The 24922-nt window shown below is 40.2% G+C and overlaps 1 protein-coding gene across 3 annotated transcripts in view; it reads right to left on the bottom strand.

Annotated features, from left to right (window-relative positions):
• Positions 1 to 7487: 7487 nt before the first annotated feature.
• LOC103718968 (THO complex subunit 4D-like) overlaps positions 7488 to 24922 on the bottom strand; it is a 28393-nt gene continuing 10958 nt past the window's right edge. For 2 of the 3 annotated variants that reach the window (XM_008807996.4, XM_039132020.1), the window contains exons 2-7: positions 22835 to 23069; positions 21936 to 22079; positions 21768 to 21836; positions 16510 to 16700; positions 11817 to 11864; positions 7488 to 7991 (exon numbers count right to left, since the gene is read on the bottom strand). In XM_008807996.4, coding sequence (XP_008806218.1) covers positions 7811 to 7991; positions 11817 to 11864; positions 16510 to 16700; positions 21768 to 21836; positions 21936 to 22079; positions 22835 to 23014 — 813 coding nt within the window. In that variant the 5' untranslated portion in view covers positions 23015 to 23069 and the 3' untranslated portion in view covers positions 7488 to 7810. Of the gene's footprint in view, positions 7992 to 9306; positions 11630 to 11816; positions 11865 to 16509; positions 16701 to 21767; positions 21837 to 21935; positions 22080 to 22834; positions 23070 to 24922 lie in introns of those variants that run through there. The other variant, XM_039132021.1, reaches the window with a different exon arrangement.

The raw sequence follows: 24922 nt of genomic DNA on the forward strand, positions 1-24922 counted from the left end.
GCAACGCGAACTGAGCAAGAGATTAGGTTGTTTCTTTTGTTGCAGATCACTCCAGTGAGATATTGTGGATGGAAGGTGTGACCTTGCCACCCTCTCTTCGGAATATTCTCATTTTTTTGACTCTTGGAGATATATTCATACTAAATTTGTGGGTTTCATCTGTCTTAGTGCACACAAAAAAAATAGAGAGAGAGAGTATAGCATGCTCGTAATTATACATGGGGTAGAATCATATGGTCAACCCTAAATGGGTATCATTCTACACAAAAAAATGTCATTTTCTTGCAAAATCAATTAGGAAGTAGATTTTTTATACAAAATTCATTTCCATCAATTACATCACAATTAGATCATTCGTTATGCAAAAATATGTTCACAATTTGTTCATTCAAATAAAAGAGCAAAGTTATTCTTGACGCCATGTTATTTATTGGTGGTATTTTTCCTAGTTTGATGCTTTTCTTTGTTTATTCTATTGCATACACCTTTTAACAATGTCCGCATGTTTCTTTTAAAGAAAAATAAATTTCTTACATATATCAAATTGATTGTAGATACTGAAACTTGATACTTACTGAAATATGGATGTGGCTTTAATTTGCTGGGTTATGCAAAAAAATTAAGCTATGAAGAAGCGGCTTGGGAAAATGAACTGAGCAAAGGTATGCTTTTGCTATCAATGTGATTTTTTCCTTCGTTCCAAAGAAACGTTTACAATATCGTAATTCTATCCAAAACAGACTAGTTTTGGGAAAACATCGATGCTGGGTGTGATATTAGCATTTCTCAATAGAACAGCATTCTGAATCCTAAGCTATGTCGACCACCTCAGTGCATCCAATCTGACACAAGTAAAATGCAGAGATTGGTGATTGAAAAGCATGAAAATGAGTTTTTTAAAAAAAGAAAACAGCAAGAAAAAAAAAAGAACAAGCACAGACATGTAAGGAGGTTTGACCATTAATTGGTACGATTTTTTTAACGGATTCCCCCTACAAAGCTAATTTCTGAGAAGTTATGTATGCAAACCTAATCTGGCCTGTAATTCTATGATTTTGCTTGTTGTCTTGACTCAATACACCCGTCTAATATAAACAGACCTTTAGATATACGTACTTTCCAAAATCCAAACAACTCCCCGAAGTATCTTCCAAACTACTGCAGGAACCGATCCAGGAAACTGTGGTCTACGGTCCACTCGCTCTCTCATAAAAAATAGGTAATATGTCACACCTCTCATACATTTCATGGAAGCATGGGATTTGATCCGTGAGCATTTTTAAATTGAATTGAACAAGAAACAGATTGCTGATTCTATAGTGCACTGTTCATATAGCAACATTCCACATAATCTTATCATCAAAAAGAAGCCTCAACACAGCATACAGTACGACGCTGGCCTCTTTTCTGGCTTTAACAACCCAAAAGGGTGTCGTAGGGTACAGGGCTACTGCCACCACAGGTATGCCTCTCTTTTTTGAGTCAATTAGATTTATGCTTCCCTGGTTTTAACATCTGCGACATCCTTATGGGTCAACACTTTCCTTACTAATAACTTTTTGTATGAACATTTTTTCGTAAGCTGCCTGTCTTTGCGTTATTTCTATCTAAACTGACAGCAGAACAAGGAAAACCTGGAGGCGTTCGCCGGAAGAGCAAAAGCTCCCCTCCACCCTTGTCGACGTTGCGTGGTCGGCCGCCTCGGGCAGATTCGGTGAGCAGAGGCGTCGGCCAACTACCTTTTGCCGTGGGGTTGAGAGGCCATGGCACGGTTCGGCTCAACCGGGTGGCCTCGGCGGCAGCTTCCTTGTCGGAGCTGGGGGTTGCGGCGTCGACGTCGGAAGTCAGGGGCGAAGCTGGGGCGGCCGCGAGCGACGGTGCCAGCCAGCACTTTCCTCCACTTGTTGACTCGAGTTCTGCTGGGACGGGTGAGCTGTGCCGTTTGGCATAGGTCCACAGTATCAAGCCAAGGGCCGTGGAAGTGTTGCTCACTAAGGAAACCGACATTGCCATGGTTGATGGAGTGCAGCAGGCTGAAACAGGGGCCGTGGGGGAGGGTCCTGTAGCCTCAGCGTGCCATTTGGCACAGACAAACAGTGAAGGATCACACAACCGTATCATGCTCCAATTGCTGGCTTCAGTAAAGGAAGTAAAGGCCAATGGTGGGGTGACTGAAAGTGGGTTGAGTTTGGAGGATTCTTGTAGGTGTGGTCCCGGGGAGTTGGGCCATGCCGTTCCATCTAGTGATTTATGAAGGTGCTTCTTTGGAACTGCCGTGGTGCGGGGAAACCTTTCTTTGCCCCGGCTTATCTGGAAGTAGTCTAGATAAAGCAAGGAGGGCGGTGCCGAGGTCGTGGGGATTTTATGCAGTGGAATCTCAGGGACTGTCGAGAGATATCATTGTCACTTGGGCTTAGAGTAATTGTAGAATTGACATTTTCAATATTTTCATTTCGAAAGGTAATGGGAACCCGAGTCCTCGCAGCTGTGTATGCTAGTACAAACTACAGGGAGAGGAGGATTTTGTGGGAGAAGGCATCCCAATTGATTAATTAGGGCCATCCGATGTTAGTAGCAGGGGATTTCAATTGCATTACCGACCCCTAGGAGAAGATGGGTGGCCATCCCTTCACCTTTAAAAGGAAAATTAAGGAGTTCCAGAATTTTCTTGATTCGAATAGATTGGTTGACTTGGGCTACTCAGGCTCGCGGTTCACTTGGTGTAATAATCAACAGGGGCAGGCCCGAGTTTGGAAGAGACTAGACAGAGTTTGCGCCACGGCAGGATGGGTTCAGTGCTTTCCAGATTACCATGTCAGACACTTGCCTAGGATTGCGTCGGACCATTATCCATTATTGGTGAGTACCGAGGCACTTATTCTTGCTCGCTCTCCTTTTAGATTTGGAAAGATTTGGATTTGTTACCTGCGGTCCTGGCAGATGGTCAGGGAGGCTTGGAGTACGCCAGTCAGGAAGGATGCCATGTACCGTTTGTCCCGGAGGTTGGAGTTGACTTCTAGACAATTGAGGAGGTGGAACCGTGAGGAGGTGGAAAATATTTTTAGAAGGATGGAGGGCTTGGAGGAGGCCATCACCGGATTACAATCTCAGGAGGTCCAGGGTAGAGGCTTATCAGAGGAGGAGTTGGGGGAGCTTAGATCACACCTAGCACTGCATGATTTGCTCCTTAGACAACAAAAGACTTTTTGGAGACAGAAGTCAAGGGTTCAATGAATTTTGGAAGGGGATCGGAACACCAGATTCTTTCATCAGGCGACAGTGATTAGAAGACATCAGAACAGGATCAGAGCCATCAGAGGTAAGGATGGAAAAATGATGGAGGACCCGGACATGATCAGGAGGATTGTGGAGAGTTTCTTCAGAGCTAGATGGACAGAGCAGATAGGGGATGGGAGTTCAGTGGACATCCCGATGCCTCAGATTCGGGTGTTGGAGGAGGAGTCCGCAGCACTGATCCAGCCGGTTTCGGAGAGGGAGATTAGGGAGACAGTCTGGTCTCTGGAAGGGGACAAGGCTCCTGGGCCGGATGGTTTTCCTTTGGTGTTCTTCAGGAGGCATTGGTCGATTGTGGGACAGGAGGTGACAAAGGCCATACAGCAGTTTCTTAGTACAGCTACTATGTCGAGGGACTGGCAGAGGACATTTATCACTTTGATACCGAAACGGCAGGATGCTGCTGAGCCGGGACATTTTCGGCCGATTAGCCTGTGCTCGACTTTGTATAAGGCTACGACGAAGATACTTGCCGTTAGGTTGAGGGACATCCTCCCGAGGTTGATCAGTTCGGAGCGGGGGGCTTTTTTGAGAGGACGGAGCATTACAGACAATGTGCTCATTGCCCAAGAGTTTATGTTTGATCTTCATAGGGCACCGATGAGGAGGAGTTTGATGGGGATCAAGCTTGACATGGAGCGGGCGTATGATAGGATGACATGGGACTTTGTGCGGCAGTCTTTACAGGGGTTTGGATTTTCCGAGATATGGATCAGCTGAATGATGGGTTGTGTACGGCATCCTTCTTTTGCCATCTTGGTGAATGGTACTCCTTCCCGTTTCTTTGAGTCTACTGGAGGTTTGCGCCAAGGTTGTCCTCTTTCTCCCTTACTTTTCATTATCTGTGCGGATGCACTCTCTAGAGCTCTTAGATATGCTGCGACTATACAGGAGTTAGAGGCTTATAGGCCGGTGGAGGGGATTGTACCGATCTCTCACATGCTTTTCGCTGATGACCGTTTATTGTTATCCCGGTCGACTCGAAAGGCCGCACAGGTTATCTATAGGATTTTACGAGACTATTATGCAGTGTCGGGGCAGTGTGTCAATTTGTCCAAATCAGCGATATGTTTTAGCCCGAAGACTAGGGTGCAAGTGAAGAATTCTATTTTGGAGATTCTGGGGGTGGGTGAGCAGGTGGGTCCACTGACATATCTGGAAATTCTGCTCTCGGATCAGCGGCTACGTAGCAGGGACTGTACTTCTCTAAAGCTCAGCATCAGACATAGACTGGAGGGATGGCAGAGACACACACTTTCGATGATGGGGAGGATCACCCTGGTTCGGTCAGTACTCTCATCGATTTCGACTTACTTTCTTTCCAACTCTCTTATTCTAGTGGAGGTTTTGAGGACTATTGAGCAGCTCTTCAAAAACTTCATCTGGGGGGGAGTAGTGGCAAAGGCGGTATCCACCTGGTGGCATGAGAGGTCGTGTGCCAGCCGACCAGGGTTGGTGGATTGGGAGTGCAGTCTTTGGTGGTGAGGCAGGAGGCTCTAGCGGCGTATCATGTAGCTAGATTCATGCTAGAGCCTGATAGCCTGTGGTCCTCACTGATGAGGGCCAAGTATGGGGCTTTGGTCCTGGGGGCACGGGCAGGACGGCACCATTCGCCAGTTTGGAGGGAGATGTGCGCCAGGGCCATGCAGGTGCTTCCGGAGATCAGATGGTCTATCGAGGACGGACGATCGATCGATGTCCTGACAGACAGTTGGGTGACCGAGCAGCCGATCAGTCGTCTGCCGACCCTGGTGGACTCGGCGAGATTGGATGGATACAGAGTATGTGATCTACTGGACCCTATTGGGTGTCAGTGGAGGGAGGGGCTGATTCGAGAGGCATTCAGAGAGCAGCTGGCAGAGTTGGTTCTGGCACTTCTGGTTCCATCGCGAGGGGAGTCTGACAGGCTAGTGTGGAGGCCATCGAGACGGACGCGGATACGAGCTAGCGATCTTCTTCCCATGTTCAGTAGGGAGTCTGGCCGGCAGATTGAGGGAGGATGGATTTGAAGGATGCGGATTCATCACCGTGTAGCGCTATTCATCTGGAAGGCGGCATGGGGCTGCCTACCGACCAGGAGTCTGCTAGCCCGACGGGAGTGAGGGTCGCGCAGTGCTGTGTGGTGTGCACGAAGGTGGAGGAGACTACTGACCATGTTCTTGTGCAATGCCCAAGAGCGAGAGAGATATGGAGCAGTTCACCAGTCCCCTTGCCCCAGTTAGTGGAGTCAGCACAGGCTCTGATTCTTTTATTGAGAGACTCCATTCGGAGCCCCAGGTCTTGGGAGGAGGGCATCCTCAAAGCATACCTAGCTTACCATGTTTGGTTGGACATGTATGCTGGCATATTTGAGGGTAGGAGGCTTTCACCGATGATGGTAGTTGATAGAGCTATATCACAGTTCGGGGAAGTTATTGCAGCCTCAGCATTGTTCACTGTTGGGATGGCCAGGGACATCTGGGGCACTTCATCTGCTGTCACAGCGCCCAGGTTCGCCCTCGTTTCTTAGGTGTTCCCACCCCTTGGTCATCTCAAAGTGGAGTTCGACGGGAGCATGTCGGTGAATGGTGCTATTAGAGGTGTTGGATTTATGATAAGAGACTCCTGGGGCAGGCTGGTGGCAGTCGGGGGTCAGCACACGCTAGGACTTTTGATTGTAGGAGCAGAGCTTCGGGCAGCATGGGAGGGGTTGTCATTTGCGAGGAGAGTCCTCGATGCCGAGTGAGTGCTTCTTGAGGGGGACTCCTCGGTGGTGATTGACTGAATTCGAGGTGTGGATAGATATGGTGATGGCCATCCCCTCATTAGAGATACTCGGAGACTAGCCCAGAAGTTGGAAGGCTTCCAGACAGTACACGTATTTCGGAAGGCGAACAGAGCAGCAGACTGGGTCGCCTCCTTCGTCGCCCGGCACTCCGAGGAGTTTCTTTGGACATCTATGGGAGACATTCCCTCCTCTTTATACTCTTTATTTTTTCGTGATCTGACAGGATGTACTCACTTTAGAGCTATATAATTTGCCATTTTGACCAAAAAAAAGAAAAGAAAAGAAAAGAAAAGAAGAAGAAGAAGAAAACCTGGCCTCCAAAAACATGCTGCTCACAAGGCATGCAACAAAGGATGCTGCTAACAACACAGCAAAGAAAAACTGGCCACCACAAGCAAGCTGCTGATAATCACTAAGCAAGCAAGCAAACATCAATGGCAAATTGGACCTACCACTCCCTATGTCTCAAATCTGACTTCCTAATATCCTACGCTGAGGTGATAAAATCCAATATGATTACCTAATTGGGGTCTTGAACTCCTCACAAACTACGTGCTTCTTAATACCACAATTATTTAAGCCTTTTTGGGGCTGAACAATCGCAGCTATTTCTGGAGCAACCAAACTGATTGTAGTCAACATAAATAGAAGATTCAAGCCAGGCCATTAAGCCATACCCTTCAAGAAGCTGACCTTAGATTCAGCACTCTGGAAGTTTTTGTTTTAACATTCTTAACACATTCAACCAACTTCCTGTCACTATTTTGGTTCATCGACATCGTTCTCATGATAACAAGATGAAGCCGGTATTACACAGATCTTATCAGGCGCACAACCATAAAGCCATGCGTACCAGCACGGCATCTTGTTTATTAAAAAAAAAAAAGAAATCATTTTACACAAATTTCACTACATGCTAGGACATTTAGTTCTTCTGGTACATAAGATTTAACACATGATTCAAGAAATACTAAGAAGTGTACTTTGTCAAAAGGTACAGATAAGTAGAATTTGCATGGCTCCAATTCTTAACTCCCATAGTATTTCATGTACATATATAGTCCATTACAGTTTGTAAAGAACCAAGTCAAAATCGATACTCGCATAAAACAGACTATTGCAACCAACTCATAGACATTGGTCAACTGATTAGAAAGAAAAAGCTCAACAGACTAAATGATTAACTATGCACAGTTTTATCAGTCACTTGCAAAGAATACTTGAAAAAAGAATCAAAGCCAACACTGCAGAAAATAATATTAGAACACCAAATTGGATCAGTGATGCAATGCATGCTGAGCACAACACATGCTAGCTTTAATGAAAAATATACCACCACTGCCCGAAACATACCAAGCACAAATAATCATGAAAATTCTCAAGGTGGCAAATACTACATTACTGCGAATAAGATGCACTCACATCCTTCCAATGGTAGTAAATATTTTCCATCCATGGCATAATTTAATTTTAACACTAGCCTCAAGCTACAAAACCATTGTGATATTGTGCTCAAGCCAGTTCTTTTACAGGTCAGGATCACATCCTGTATAGGGTTCTAACATACGGGTTACAGTAAAACATAAACACAATCTCCATTTCTTCACGCCTCAGAAACCTAATGGATACATCTGATATAACTGATGTAAAATATATGCTACCAAGTAACAAAAGGACCAGATGGCAATAACAACCACAGCCCAGTACAGTGGCAACAGCCATACAAGGAAACCAGCCATCATCACAGAATTAAGATGTATTCATCGCTTCAGCATGATATGCGTCCAAGTCTTTGTCTAGTTCATCAGCTGACTTCTCAACAGTTTGCTTCGTCCCACGACCACGGCCACGGCCACGGCCACGGCCACGACCACGGCCGCGACCACGACCACGGCCACGGGTTCCTCGCTGAAAGCCTCCACGGCTCCACCTGCTCAAGGATAAGTACAATCACAGTAACATGCTAGCTAGCACCAATAATGTGTGTCAGGATCTAATATATTTATAATCCAATCAATTGTTATACTTACCTCATCATATATAAGTTTAGATCAAATATGTTATTTAAAGGAAGTTGCACAAGCTGAGAACAATAACTGACTCGTGACCAGTATTAGCTCAAAATATCTTTAAGTATGTTCCATGCATGGCCAGGATGCTAATAGCTACTTGCTCAGCAATTGGAAAAGGTCAAAACATATTTTGGTCCATAAACCTTCAAATTTACAATTAAGCGACAATCATGCATCACTCACAAAAAGAGATTACCATGGGTAAATAAACTATTCTCAAATCCACAATCCTTAATAGTTTTACATCCAGAAGTCGTAACAGTTCTTTAAAGTCAGATATGTCCACATGATGTTTTGAAGCAGTGTATGTCATAGCATCTTCAAATTCAATTGGATCTCTACTATAGTTAGTATATCAGTAGCATGAAGCATAAGATTGAAACTGATTTGTTAATATACAAATTTTCCGTCGTTAGCAGTGTTTGATGCAGGGACTTGAATACCACCAATTAAGTATGGTGCCACCAGTTGGTTTTACAATGGCTTTCTGATAATGGGTGGGTGCAGAAGGCCAAAACAGGCCCAAACCAGGTCATCCCACATGCCCAATCGAAACCGATTGGAATGACCAGGACCATGGCTAGTTCAGCCAAACCCAAACCAAGTGGCTCGGCGTATTTTCAAATGAAAAAGGGTGCACATGGGGCTAGCTCTCTCTCTTTTATTTTGTCATGAGGTGCCCCCACCCTTGCCTTTGGACCGACAAAGGAGAGGGAAAGAAAGGGGGAAGAGATAGAGAGAGAGAGGATGGGAGAGAAGGGAAGCATGCCAAATTATGTTTGACAAGTGGTTTCATTTCTATTAATTTTTTTAAATGTCATCAAAACCATGAGTGTCAGTACTAGTACTGGCATCAAACACCCATCATTATACTAAAAACCACTCAAAAATGAAAAAAATAAAAAAAATACACTTAAGATATACTTAATATAAAAAGTTAAGGTGAAAGTAAAAGAAAAAACGAAAACAACAAAAAAGGTCCCAGCACAGTAGTAGGAATTCAACACACTCAGAGTCAGTACAATATACCCCAGTACCATACCAGTTCAACAGAAAATTAATACCACCATCAATACTCATATTTAAATCCTTGGTAATAGTTCAAGGCAATGTTTTATGAAACATGATTGACCCATTTGGTTTGACCAACTCAAACTATCAGTCACCAATTAATTTTGGGATGGTAGGGTTAAAGCCTAAAATTAACGAAAAAAATATTTACATTGCGAGTCCTTTTTGTTCAATTAAACCTAGGCATGTATCGAGCTGGCCAAGTTCGGGTTGAGACTGGGCTTCACTCTAGAACCAGCATGCTCGCCCTAGCTCAACTTAGACCCATGTTTAGGCTACAAACTTTCACCAAAACCTAGACCAACCACTAATTTCCAAGCCGATGACCAACCTAAACTAGCCAAACCAATCTAGAGCGCAAATCCTCTATCCTTGTTCCACGCCAAATATGTGGCCCTATTCTAACATGGCAAAGAAGGAAAGAGGAGAGGGAGCGGAGGGCCAAAGGGAAGGATGAGACTGATGTGATTAGATCAAGAGAAGTATTTAGAAAAGAGAGATCTAGTGTTTAATATATTCAAACTATAAAATAAATATCTTTTAGAACCTTGGTCCAGATTGAGTCGGGCCCATTTAACCATTTGCAAAACTAACGTATCCTATAATACAATCAGGCGTCAAATTGTATGCCTGACCCAACTTGAAACCCTAACTAGGCCTGCCCAAAATTGGGTCGGATGCTGCCAGGTCCAATTTGCATAGGTCAAAGATCAACCATTAAGTCAGCCGCAGCTCTTCAGCCCAGCAATGTTAGCTAAAAACTGAAAGCAGAAAAATATAGAATTAAATGTTTGATTAAATGAAACTCTCATCTAGCTCTTTTACCTTCATTCATCTCACAACACACTCTCATCTTGCAAAATGCCCAACATCCATCAATCTCCAATCAATCAGTATCTTGATGCCAAGAAAAAGCCGAGACCAGGATTATTGGCTCCTTGGCATTAGTGGTCTCTCATCCCTCAGCCACTCAACATCAAAAAGAGGCCAACCACAACTGGTAGCACCAGTCTATTGCCATCTAGATCCGGGGAGTGTTTCTCTTGTTCAACATAATCACTGCGACCAACTAGATTTAGCAAGTAGTTGGTCAACTCCTCATTTATTCTTCTCCTCTGCCCCAACAGTCAAATCAAAGAGCAGATAGCCAATCACTGCCCACGGGTTGTATCTAAAAAATAATAGTGGTTGTCATCCTCCAAGGGCCAAATTAAAGATCTGATACCTGTCCTCCACAGGCTAGATCTCCTCTCCATGTTCTTCTGAGCATCCAGGAGCAGAAAAGATCTGGGGAGGATTTGGGAGTCGTTTGACTGTGCAAGGACTTAGGGATTGAGAAGGTTTAATCTAGAATTTACTCAATTGAACTTATAACCATTAAAATCCAGCAAGCAGTCCAAGCTTACAGAATTGATTTTCATTAAGAATAGACCAAACCTAGAACATGAAATCTGCTACTGAAGAGACAGTTGCAACAACTAGCCATCCCAGCCAGCGCCTAAAACTGCCCAAATTTGTATTCTTATGGCCACATTCTAGCTGCTCCAAAATCCAAAACAGATCTCCTCTTACTCCATCCCTTTCTTGAATCCAAATCTGTCATCTCTGATGTCTTACATTGAAGACAATTCCTCAAGTGTGGTGTCCCTCCAAATCTGTCATCTCTGATGTCTTACATTGAAGACAATTCCTCGAGTGTGGTGTCCCTCCAAATCTGTCATCTCTGATGTCTTACATTGAAGACGATTCCCTAAGTGTAGTGTCCCTTATTTCTGTCATACATCTAGTATTATCCATTAAAGTTCGAGAATGCCTTAATCCAAGAACAGCCCTCTATAATTTAATGTCAAATTCCAGCTAAAGGAAACTTTTGGCAGCCAGGGGCATGATATGAAAAATAGCACATCGCACAGCATGTCAATCGGTGATCAGAAAATATGAGTTTCCACACTACCAGCAAAATGAGTGAAAAGTCATGATAAATATTGGCCACTAGGAAGACAATAAACACAACCACTAACAGCATGACTTCAAAGAAAAACAAGATATCAACTAATTAAACAACTCATCTAAGCAAATTAAACCAGTGAGTCCCAAAATGCATAGATTCATGATCTGAAATCAATCAGATTCTTAGAATTGTATGTCCATACAATCAAGGACCACTATAATATATATATATATATATATATATATATATACATATTTTAGGGCAAATATTTCTTCATGAGGCCAGAAATTCAAACTTCAAATGCAGTGTCAAAATTTCAATTATCAGAAGCAGGATAGAAACAACAGGTATAGCTAAGTACGGATACAACTCATATGCAAAAGTCGATTCAGGAATTACTAGACTTCTTCAAGAAATAAATCTTCAGAGGTCATGAAACTTCCCGTATTCTCCACGAAAATTACAATGGTGAGTCTGAAAAACAGATACATGAATACCTTACATGATTCTTTGAAGACAATTAGACAAGACATATGGAAACTTGAGAAACAAATCTATTGATCACATATCATATATAAAAAATTCAGTGAGATGAAGAAACTGCATTATAAAAAGAAATTCAAATATTGGAACAGTAATTTATTGGTTTTTATGAGCTTACCCTGAAGTACGATTAAATGAACCTGAGCTACCTGGACCAACTCCTGGCCTGAAAACATAATTTCTTGCAGTGTTAACAAATAAGGAACGAGGAACATCTAAGAGTAAAGAGAAAAATAACAACTATTGTAGAAGTTTACATCTAATAACAAGTTTCCGCAAATAGTTCAAAGATAATGTATTTTTTCTTGCATGTCTCCCCATCAATTTCACATTACTTTGTTCAATTTAAATCAAGATTGAAGACCAATAAGTAATCCAAACTTTTTTCTATTATGTCAGATCTATTTATAATGAGAAACTGGTGCAAGTTATATCACCTAATCAAGTATAAGCAGGCAATAAAATGAGCTTACATGGAATTCTGTGATAATAGTACAGTCATTAAGGTTGACTATGTTCTGTTGTTCAGGATATCGGGAACTAAAGGGAAACAAAGTGGATAAGAAAAGTATCCTAATAGTATGAATGTTGAGCATTAGAGTTCAGACAATAGATAACAATGTAAGGAGTTGGAGTGAAAATTTGTGAACCAAGCATTCCTGTAATCTAAAATAGAAGTCCTGAATTTAAAAGACGATTCTGTCTTTCAAATTTTCTTCCCAGTTTTCCATTAGTTTTAACTTTTTAACAATTCTGTAAGAGCATCTATCATATATCATTACATATTTCTACCAATCCAGAGAACATCATGACTTCTCTTCCTATGGTACCCTCTCCAACTCTGCGCACTTGTGCAAGATCAGAAGACTCCTCTCCTCACTCTTCCATCTCTCTCTTTTTAATTGTCTCAATGATTTTCCTATTACATCCTGTGGAATGCATGCTTGCTCTGTTTACATCTATTCTGAATGCCTTCAATTCTATATTATAAGGACACCAAGAAAACCATATCATGCTCATCTCCCAATATTGTGGGCTACCACCCCAAGTAAAACGATTTGAGCACCAAAAGCCTTTTCTTGCCCATCCAAAGATAATCCCTCTTTCCCGCCCTCCCTCTCCTTCCCACCATCTCAAGATTTTAACCAAATATAGGATTTTCTTTTTGGTCCACTCCCCATGAAAAACCAAACCAGAAATAAGTAGAGCTTTAGTTAAGACTCATACTCCTAATTATATATCTGATGAGTGAGCAAGGTTCGCCGTCTTCGCACCAGACCCCATATCAATACCATCCTATTACAGTGTTAGTACGTGGTTCGGTACAGTACAACTCGGCATACTGAGCATCGGTTTGGTAAGGTATGGCAATACTGGTACAGTAAGGTACCGTCCAGTACGGCAATCCTTATGAGTGAGAGCACCGCTTTGATATATCCTTAATATATAAGAGTGGCTTAATTTCCCAATTTTTAAATTTCCATAATAACCCTATAAGACAATCTTAAAAGTTTATATCAATCATGCATAGGCTTCTACAGCAAAAACAAATAAATAAATAGAGGATTTTAACATTATGGACTCTAAGAAGTCACTTTGGGAAAAGCTCGTTAAGTTGAGATTTCCATGATTTTATGCAGAATGAGAGTAGCAATTCTTTCAAAATTCAAATTTATAACAATTTATTGGTCACAGCACAACTTAAATTTATCAACATCGAGAACTCAATATAGCAGATAAATTTTAAAAATCATAAACAATGCAACTTAGTACCTAACCATATTTTTCAAAATTTTTCCTATATCTAAATCTTTAATAGTAGCCGCACACATTTGCATGTGCATTACAACGAGTATTTATTAACATTAAGTATGAGATACTCGTGAACAAATGAATGCCCTAATCTCTCCAAATCACTATATTAGTCTTTCTTTCTGAAAAAGAAGAGGAGGTGAGAGAGGATATATAAGGGAAAGAAAACACATATTCATACGATAAGAATTCATTTTCAGTAGACAATCTCTCTGTAATGACCTTCCAACATATTCATCTGCATCACCTATCAAATAAGAACTTTAAATTATACCATGCATTGCATCATAAAACCTATTTTTCAAATTTAAAAAGGTCTAAATGACAAGATCCACAATGAGAGAAGTAACAACATTGCTGCCACTAGCTACAAAATACAACCAAGCAGCTAGCACCTAGCAAGAAGTAGTAGGAGAGTAGCAACAGACAGTAGGTTGCAAGGCCATGGCCAACATCCATCAAGAAAGAGGAGGCAAGAAGAATATAAGCTAGCAACCAAAGCAGAAGAGACAAAAAAAAGGAGGAAGAATGGCTAGATGAAGAAGAGATGGAAGCCAAAAAAGATGATGACAAATTCAGGGAATGGAGAAGAAGATGATTCATCTCAGGAAGAAGAAGAAAGAAAAAAATACATATAAACAAACCTGGTACTAGTGCTCGCCACTACAGCGGTCGCTGCCAGTCATCACAGCGATTGACCTATTGATAACCACTAATCAGCCTACTAGCTAATACTAGGTTTGTGATAGCATTTACTGCCCTTCCACATGTCCCATATCGAGCTCAAATAGTAAAGAAAATTGGAAAAGAAACTATTAAAGAAGTAGGGTTTAAGCAGGCTTGGCCTAGGCAACCTGACTTACATGTGTGCCCAAGTTTAACAACATTGGCTTGTAAAATTGATGCCATCATCTGAAGTATAGATTATGTATTTCAATAACCACTATGCTTATGGTTGTGTTTTTACATATATATGCACATGTATATATTTGTGTATGTATGAATACATTGTGTATAAAATAGATATATCTTCATTCATGTATCCCAGTTGTATCCTACCCAAGGTTCATCATATCAGTCTATCCATATCCAGTATCCATGTCCATGCTTCAAAGATCAATATACTACTACAATTTAAGAGAATGCGAATTTATTTAACAAAAGTTCGACAAAGGATAATTATACTTATCAAATAATCATGATAAGTATTTATAATAATGTGGGTGTTAACTAGACATAAAAAGATTTTGTTGTAACCAATATGTCTATTTTTTATTCAAGATCATCATAACAGTGGTGGATGATTGTGCACTAGTCCCTATTACACATGCACCCAGCAATAGCACTGAACTCCAAGATCTTCCCATCATTAAGAAGCTAGCATCAGCAGATTTAGACCCCACAAAATAAGCAAATAAATAAATAAATAACCAAATTTATTTTTTAGGCATGTAATTACAGAATCAACTTGAACTTACAACACCACCAGAAGCCGCAAAAAGCATCATTAATTGATATTCCGAGGTAACATACTAAAATAAACGAACAAAAATTTATAATACATTTTATTTTTTTTTTAAAAAAAGATCTGCAGGAAGGTTCACCTACAGAGGAGCAACCTGGACTGGTTTAACCTAAACCAAGCCTATACCACCCTGTGGTTTGAGTCATGATGGACCAATATTTATCCTATTTAACCTAGGTCAGGCTTGGGTTATTGGCTAATTTCAAGTCAGGATGGCTTCAGGTTGAAGGTTCAGGCAATCTGAACCAACAAAAACAATCCAATTAAATATAAGATGTCTCTCAACCCACTTCACCTCATGTAAAACCCAATTTCCGGTGATCCAATGCAATCCAATGCCACATTCTATAAAGTATGGAATGTCAACCTTGCATAATGTAAATCCTCCTAGAACAAAAATCTGGCCCCAGCCCAACCCAAATGTGTTTGGGTTATTTGGACTAAGATTTGGGCATGGTTGGTTGGTCTATTTTCCAGTCAATCAGGTACCAAGGTTGGACATTTTGTTGGTCAGATGACTCAGGTTAGTTTGGCTTACCTGCTGACATGAAATACAGCCCGCACAAGTTAGGTTGGACATTTTGTTGGTCAGGTGATTCAGGTTAGTTTGGCCTACCTGAATACAGCCCACCCAAGTTGCATCCCTTTTATCAAGGTAAAAAAACATGAGACAAATGGAAACTTATTGGCAATGGCCTTCAGAAGCCCACTAAATTTTAGTTCCTCCAGATAACTAACAAATAACATATCATATATATTGATTTAGCTTTCAACTAAGTGAAATCTCCTACTTCTGTTTAAAGAATTCTAGATATATTAATCCATCCCTCCCCATCATTTTAGGTGCCTATCAGAGTGTATGGCAATGCCCAAAACAATCCAAGTATACTGAGAGAGAGATCACAGAAATATCTTGTATAGAGATAGAACAAATTATTTGCATGATAATATTCACCAAAAATTCTTATTGCCAACCTCAAAGAATATAAAAAGGCTTAATTATTATTGTTGATTATCACTTCTAGAAATATTTTTTTTACAATAATCACCCAAGAATACAAGATGAAAAGTGAATGTCAGAACAAACCATGTGACTAGTCAAGAGCTCACAGCATAAAAGAACTGAAAGGATCATAATCTCAAAACTGATTCAAACATGTGGATACTGCCATCAAGACAACAAAGACTAGCTAAAACTAGGTGGAGGAGAGTGCAATATAATCAAGTATACAAAAGGGGTTATATGCTTTAATCTTAAAAACATGATTAGGCTCATAAAACTCCAATCCTTTTAACTTATGCCCAACAATTCGGTATAACTTACAAAAAGAATGAACTTACTACCAAACAAAGAGGTAAGACCTAAAGAAATACAAATGCTACTTTAAAAGAACAATTAGTTGAAAAGAGGCAAAGATTATAATCAGTAGAAGAAGTGCAGCTAGGTAACCAAAAATAAGAGAGAACAACATACGTCATGACAACTGTCCTCTTCTGTCTCCCAGTTGCACCCCCAACTACATTTACTCGAGGAGTGACAGGCAAGCCTAAATTAGTTCCAATCACTTCTATTTTCATAGCTTTACCATCCAACTGAACATTGTTATATCGTTTTAAGGCAGCCAAGGCATCACTTCTCCTTGTAAACACCACTTCTGCTGACCCCTGACAAGAAATTTAAAGATATAAAATCATAAGAAAATTCGTGTAATGACCAATTGTCCACAAAATAAATTTAAGAAGCATATGAAGCCTTGGGAAAACATTCTTCTGCATTAAATGTGCCAAAGGGATATTTTTGTAAAGAAATAAACCACCAAGCAAATCAGGGGATTGATTGCACTTCTACAATCAAAATCACCAATCTTATTTCACTGCTTTGAATTAAGCCTATAAGAATATCGATATTAACAAAACAAAATCTTAAAGTTGGCCCACCTAGTATCAAAACCAAATATGTTGCTTGAGACCTAGTTTCCTGGTTCAAAGTTCCACTAGTTGGGGGCAAACTCCCATGCTATTAAACAATCCATTTTGAAAGTGATAATGATGGGGCAGGGCAAAAAGACACTGTCTTCTTGGCACATGGTGCTCAAAAGGCCAGAGATGGAGAAAATCAGTCATTTGATTAAAAGAACATGGCAACATGGCAACAGATTCATGATATATCAATTCAATGTAGAAAAAAACAGATGGAAGATGGGATACTTAGGGATTAATACAATCCAAGAAACATTGATTCTAGATATGTTCTACTATCCTATTTAAGGTCGGCGGATTGTCCCAAACCAGGCAGTTCCGGCCGTTCCGAGCCATACCGGTGGCTCACTGGTGCAGTTCCGGCAATGGAAACAGGACCCGTTGCCGAAACCGAAGAAGGAAAGAGAGAGCGAGGGGGGGAGAGAGAGACGGAAAGGTCGGGACGCCGACGGAGGCCGCGCAGGTGAGGCCACGGCCGGTTCCTCTGTTTCGAACGAAATAAAGGTCCGACCGCGGCTTAAAAAATTTTAATTTTTAAGTGAAGTTAGTAAATCGTTTGCCGACCTCACTTAAAAATCGTAAAATTTTTTAAGCCACAGCCAAACTCCTGCCTCCACCGGGCCCCACGGCCTCCATCGGTCTCCCGTGGCCTCCGCCAGCCTCTCTCCCTCCCTCTCCCCCTTCTCTCTCTCTTTTTCTCTCTCCCACGGTATCGTGCCCTCGTCGGTAGATGCCTGGCACGGCCTGTACCAACTCGTGCTGCCAGAGAACCAGTACGGTGCCCGATACCGGTTCCTCCGACCTTGATCCTATTTATTAATTCCAAATATGTTCTACTATCCTATGTTCTACTATTCTATTGATTATTGAGCACTTGAGCAAGCATGGAAATATATATTAAAAGAAGCAATGATACCGGCAGTTAGTTCTTTGATTAATGAAAATAAAGTGTCTAAGGGTGGTGTAAGTAGTAGGTGCAGAAACAAGATAGAAGGTTCTTACAACTAATTCCCAGATACACAAATTAGATGCCAAAGTAGCACTTCATTGATAGTTCTAAGCCCATAATTGCTCTATTGATATAACCATTGCAAAGACAAGGTAATTAATATAGTTGAAATCACAGATTACAAAATCATGGTATGGGCCCATGCTGGTAACTGGCCAGTATGATACGTCCAAGACAAGATACAAGTTGGAACCTATAGGTTCAAATGAGAAAAGACAAAATTAAAAAAAAAAAAGACGAGAATCGATGCACCAAGTGATATGAGAGTGGTTCTGACTGGTTTGCCAACAAGTCAATCCCAAGGGGTGTCAGGTACTGATCCCTGGCTGGTATAGTTCGTAGAAAAGAAAAGGTGCACCAAGTTCTATGAGGGTTGTTCTGACTGGTTCACCGATGAATCAAATCTCAAGGGGGTCTCGGATACTTGCTCCCGGATAGCACAGTTTGTAACGGCAAGTATAGTTCATAGTTGCTGATACAGTACATACCACCAAGCACAGTTCGTACCTGGCCAGTACAAGCATGCATTCATCCATGCATGCATAGCACACGCCAGCATGAGCGTATATATACATACGTACTACATGCATAAATGGTAAAAACCAGCAAGCATGCATGCATACTTACATGCACACATACATATATTTATGCAAGTATGCCTATGCGTCTGTGTATATACATATGTTTACATACATACATGTATAGGTATATGTATATAGTTTTTCTTAGATAAATAGGGCTATCTTTGGCATGAATATATACAATTAGATCATTTATCAATTTGCTGCTTTCCAGTTATGAATCTCACCAGATCTTAAAATATTGTTGTTCAGCATTACATTATTTTATTGCAGCATATACATGAACCTCTCCATGTATTGATCAGCAGCATCAACTTGCAAGCAGAATTCCCAAATTGATATCTATATTCATGGTAAGTTTGATACCCATAGATTAGAACATCAGAAAGTTCCTTCGCTCCTACTCTCTCTCATTGAGATTGTTATGCTAATTCAATATTCTAACAAAAAGCTAATTCCCTTCTTAACAAGTATTAAATTATTAATTCTATTCCTTTCTTCCATCTGCATTCTACTACGAAGTACATCTATTTGTTTCTATTGGAGAATTTGGAGAGTAGCATGCAAGTACAGTTACAATACTAACAGTCAAATGTTTTACAATCTAGAAAGCAAGCAAGATATCCTAACAACCATGAAATAACAACACCAGTCATGGATGGCTTCCCCTGAAACCAACGCCACATCTGAATTGATTTCTCAAACTAAAGCATCATTCCCAAGTACTGTGCTACAGTTGTCATTATTAATTTCACATATCTAAATGCAATTATCCAACAGATTTTTGTAATTCAAAGATTCACATGTATAATACCAATCTGACAAGTTTAACCTTATAAACATGATAGCAGGAAAATCATAATTTTTTATCTAATTCAATATTCAGATTAATAGGCTGTTTCAAATCATTCTTTAACAATAATGGGTGCGTCCAAATAACCAATCCACTCTCCAGATCTACACATCCTGAAAGCTATAAAACTAATGCAAATATTTCTCCCTTGTGAAAACTTTCACCTTATTCCCAATATACTTATTTAGTTCTTTTTATTTCCACAGCTCACTTTCGAAGTTTCAGCTTATCATGCCCAAGATATACTTCCAATATTTCTTTGTTCACCTAATTCCCAAATACTAGACATACCCCTAGCTTCCAAGAAACCCAACAACTGCCAACGCAATTTATTATGCCAAAAATATACCGTCAATATTCCTTTCTTGCGAAAACTTTCCTCTTATTTCCAAAGTACATTTATAAAGTTTCAGATTTTTTGCTTGAAATATACACCTATGTTTCTAAGAGGCCCCGTAGACTATCAATTAACTTTATTATGGCGACAATATAAACCCCGAAGATGGCAAGGGGGAGATTGAAGACAACAAAAAGATCCACTCAGGTTAGCATGTTAATCAGGTTGCTTCCTATCTCTCAGTTGTTCTTATGTTACATGATATATCATATGGTTGGGAAAAGGAAACTAAACTACCAAACAATACCCAAAACCAAATTGGCATCATACTCATTTAAAACTGGTTATTTATAGATACTACCCATTGACTTCTATAAATTTTATGAACTAGATATTTTAGAATAATTTGCTTCCACACATTACTGTTTATTATGTAATTTTAAGCACTAAATTTTGCCGCTATTTTGGAGCTTTATGTGCAAACGCACGTGTAATGTAACTAGTAATCATAAATGCAGTTCAAGTACAAGAAAAATAAGTTGGTGGCCTTGAAGTTACAAAATGAGAGAGAGAGAGAGGGAAAGAACAAATCTTTCCTCTTCAATTACAAATTTCTCTTAATTAAGTGGTATAAATGACCCTGAGAAATGTGTCATGTAAATGAGCATAATCCTTCATATAGCCCGCCTGATTTTAGTGAAATACCCCTAGCACACATGACTTGTAGAGCTGAAAGATTTTGACATCCCCTACCATTCGTCTTCTTTCTCCGTTAGCTAGATGTTTTCCACTAGTGCAAAAATGCACTAGAATTTAGTGTAATTTATGCACACCAAGGAAAAGTAATATGGATGGCCCCTAGTCACAGAGAAAACCATATGTGAAAACTCAACCATAAGGCTTTTAAATTAGAATATTTTGGCAGACAGAGACCAGTTTTATCAGATATATCATGTCAAGCCCCATAGTATGAGCAATAATTGTTAGAATGCATCTATTCTCATCAAAGGTAACAAAAAGATTGACTGTCTCCAAATTACAAGCACATAGACCAAAGTAACAGTCTATTTCTCATTTAAACTCAAATGTCTATTTATTTTGGGTTCTCTTCTCCTTTGATTAAAAACTCAGGAATGAAAACCAGTTATTAGAAGGTTCAATCCTAGGGTAACATTGTCCCTCCAAGAAATCAGGGTATAGGATATTCCATTCTATGCTGCATTGTTTTTCCATATGGTTTTTCCCTAACATGACAATTTCTTACAAAGAAGAAAGAAATTATGACACAATTTGAAAGCCAAGTTACTAGGATACAGCTTGTCAAGGGTTGCACCAAGGTTTGCCATACCAATCGGTACCATACCATATCAAGCGTACCATATCATAACGGTGCCAAACAATATACAGTACCATACCGTACTGACACTTAATACACCGAGTTGTACTGTACTGAACCGCATATCGACATTGTCATAGGATGGTACCAGTGTAGGGCCCGGTACCGAGATGGTGAACCTTGGTTGTACCCTTTTAGTACCTACGAGTTTCTTCTTAAGGACCTTACCCAAGTGTTATAACTGCAACCTGGACTAATTGTTGGGTACAAGTACTTGAGGCTAAGGTAAAGTGTCCAGACAACAAAACCTGAAATTAACAGAACAAAAGGAAAATAGTTGACAATAACAACAGAAAACAAATTCTTTACCCAAAAAGATTGAGTATAACACCAGCAATGACAATTATTTTCCCAATTGAAAATCAAAATTTCATCAGCTCAAGCAAAGAGTAGTCCTCCCAATTCAATATATCAAACAAAATAAGATTCTACATTATGATGTGTTTCCGATTTTTCTAAAATGACAATTTCAATAATCTAAGAGACAACTTCTATCACAGACCATGTGCTTTAAATAGAAAATACAAACATTAGGCACTTCAAATGTAGAAAAGGGAGAGAAGACAAGAAACCCACAGTTGGACGACCATTTCTGTCATAATGAACAGCACACCGCCTAAGCTCACCAACCTCCGAAAACAGCTCCTGATTCCAGTCAGAATAAATTCTTGAAATGATAAGCTTGACTCTCAATAGGAAGAGAATGACCTCAAATACATTACCTGCTTCAAGGGTTCAGCTTACCTTCATATCTTCATTAGACACCCCATAATCCAAGTTCGAAATGTACAGTTTTGTACCCATTTCAAATCCTGAAAGCCCAGCAGCTACCATGCTATCATCAAATAGATCATGCCTCTGTATCATATCTTTTGCTTTGCTGAAGGACTGACAAAAATGAGAGCAAATGTCCATATTGCAGAATGATTGTGTTAGCACAAAACCCCAAACTCATCAACACAGCATACTTGGCGAGGAAATTAGTATATTTTAATTCAACCTTTGGACGACAGGAAAAAAAACTCAGCAATATAGCTAGCAATAAAGATGTATACTTGTGTATGAGCCATTAACTAAACCCAAACCAAATAGCATACAAAGCATACAGATAACAAATGGAAGTAGAGAAATCCACCCATATCACATATGCTGATGATAAGCTACTTGCGAGAGCTCCAATTCTGAAATGAACCAGGATATGCACTTCAACAAAAAACACTCCATGAACAAGCATTAGAAATGAGGGTCCGCACTGCTGAGTTCCTGATTTAGCAAGACAATTCCTTGAAACTCCCCCCCCTCAAGATCCATTGATAATGAATATGCACCAAGAAAGAAAGACATCTGACATAAGCTGCTTGAGCCTCTCCATGTTAAAAAGTTCAGCAATCTTCTCCTTCATGATTGGTTTCTACAACTACTCAGAATCTTGTGCATATGCAAAAGACAGCAATAATTTTGGGCTTGCTTTGGTGATTGTGCATGGAGATGGCCAACTATTAACTTGAGAGGCTCTTGACTAAGCATATGTAAAAAGCTTCACTGTATAAAAGACTCAAGAATCTTCTCCTTCATGTTTGGAATTCTACAGTTTTTCAGATTCTTGAACATATGCAAGAAAACAACATTAGTTTTGGGCTTGCCTTGGCGACTGTGTATGGAGATGGCCGAATATTAACTCCGAGAGGCCCTCGACTTAGCATCCCTGATGCCCTTCCACGAAAGGTGCCACCACGTCCCCGGCCCCAACCACGGCCCCTCCCATGGCCTCGGCCTCTCCCTCTCTCACCATTACTGCGCCTTATCAGATCATCCAGTGACATACTTAAAGATGTTGCTATTCAATAACAGATCTAGAAAGATGATACTAATAGGAACCTGCAATTCCAAAAAATAAGGAACCATATTCAATTTCCTTAACATTCAGTTTAAAAGGGAAGAAAAAGAGCTAAGAGATAGAGATGCATAAAATTTTACAAAGAGACTGAATCAAAATTTCTTATGAACGACAAACACTAGCCGCAGAAAATTACGCAAAACTAATAAAGACATAAAACAAATCTAAATAGAAACTATACATCAGAAAACAGCAAGGCAGTACACCTACAGAAATTGTTCAAACATCAAAAGCCTTATATTAGGTTATGAAAACTTAACCTTAATACAAACAGAACTCATTAGCAGCTGAAGTATCGGAACGTACAGCATCAAGTCCCAAAATACTAAATCTGACAAACTCATTTGATCAGCCACCACAAAACTTACAACATTCAGGAACTGAGAACCATTCTGTGATCAATACCAGAAAAAGAGACATTCCATGTTTTGGTAGAAAAAAAGAGTGTTCTTTTCTTTGTGTAATAATTAAAAAAAAATGATGCGCATGGTTATAGCCTGGAAGAAGGCACTATGGTGCCAAATTTGCATGGAGGCTCCAAATAAACAACCAACAAAAAAAGAAAGAAGACATCCAGATCATGAACTGTTTCTACTTTTGAGAAAGGAAATCTCAGATCATTATGCTGAAAGAGGAAGAAAAACATACATATCAGTGAGGCCCCCTTTTTTTTCACTTCCCACTTTATTCATTAGGATGTCCATCCTGCTCATAAACTTTAGACCTGACAAAAAACAGCCTAGCCTAACCAGATTTTTGTCAGGCCCATGCTGCAGTTTTAGGCCTGACAGGCCAGGCCGGGCCTCAATTTTTAAGCACCATTTGAAATAGGATAGGCTCAGGCTCGATATTTTTTGACCTAGGCTAGCCTAGCCTAGCCCAAATAGTAAATATACTTTTATACTTATACAATAGTTATATAAAATATATCATTTATTAGGGGAAAGATGGGAGGACTGATGGACAGAAAAGGGAGACTTGGGAAATCCCTAACTCTCCCCACTCCTCTACCCTCGCCATCACTGCCCCCTATCCCCGCCTCACCATCACTTCATTCAACCTTTAACATGATAGATTCCCCTTGCCGCCTGCATCCTCTCTCTCCCTCAGCCCCTCCCACCACCCCCTGTTGCAAGGACACCAAATACAAGAATCGGATTTGGATGTGCATCCAAGTGTCTGACTCGACAAAAGGGAAAAAGAGAGACACTGGGATACATAGGATAAAATATGATTTTAACCTAATTATAAATTTATATCTTTAAATATTTTAAACAATAAAAAGAAACTATTAAAAGATATTGTTTGTTAAGATTTTCAATTACATGTTATTCATTCAAACTTCCCGATTACATGATTAACTTACAGATATGAGAAATTTACCAAGTTGTTTCAGCACCTACATTCTTAAATAATCTCTAAAAATAACAAATACTCACTCTTAACATCAAAATAGAGGATCAAACTCATTGTCAGGACCGTTCAACTCTCTATCAAATAACTTCCTAAGTATCCAAGTGTCTGATACATTAGCGATACATAACCAACACGGTTTTTTTGGAGCTGGACATGAGTGTCCAAGTGAAACAACCCCCATGGTGTCTCCCCCCTCTCACCCTCTTCTACCCCATCCTCTCTTTGCCCCCATTAACCCTCTGCTAGATGGAAGATCAATGGTGATAGGCATGAAAGGGTCCAGACCACAATAGCCTCCAAAGCCAACCAGCCTTGAAAAGTGCCAGACACACCTTTCTCTCCTTACCCCCCCAATTCCTGCTTTCTCGTGCTCTCTCCCTCCCTATACATCACCGATCATCAGAGAAAACCAAGCCAC

This window comes from Phoenix dactylifera, chromosome 11 (assembly GCF_009389715.1).
Source record: "Phoenix dactylifera cultivar Barhee BC4 chromosome 11, palm_55x_up_171113_PBpolish2nd_filt_p, whole genome shotgun sequence".
NCBI classification, from domain to species: Eukaryota; Viridiplantae; Streptophyta; class Magnoliopsida; order Arecales; family Arecaceae; genus Phoenix; species Phoenix dactylifera.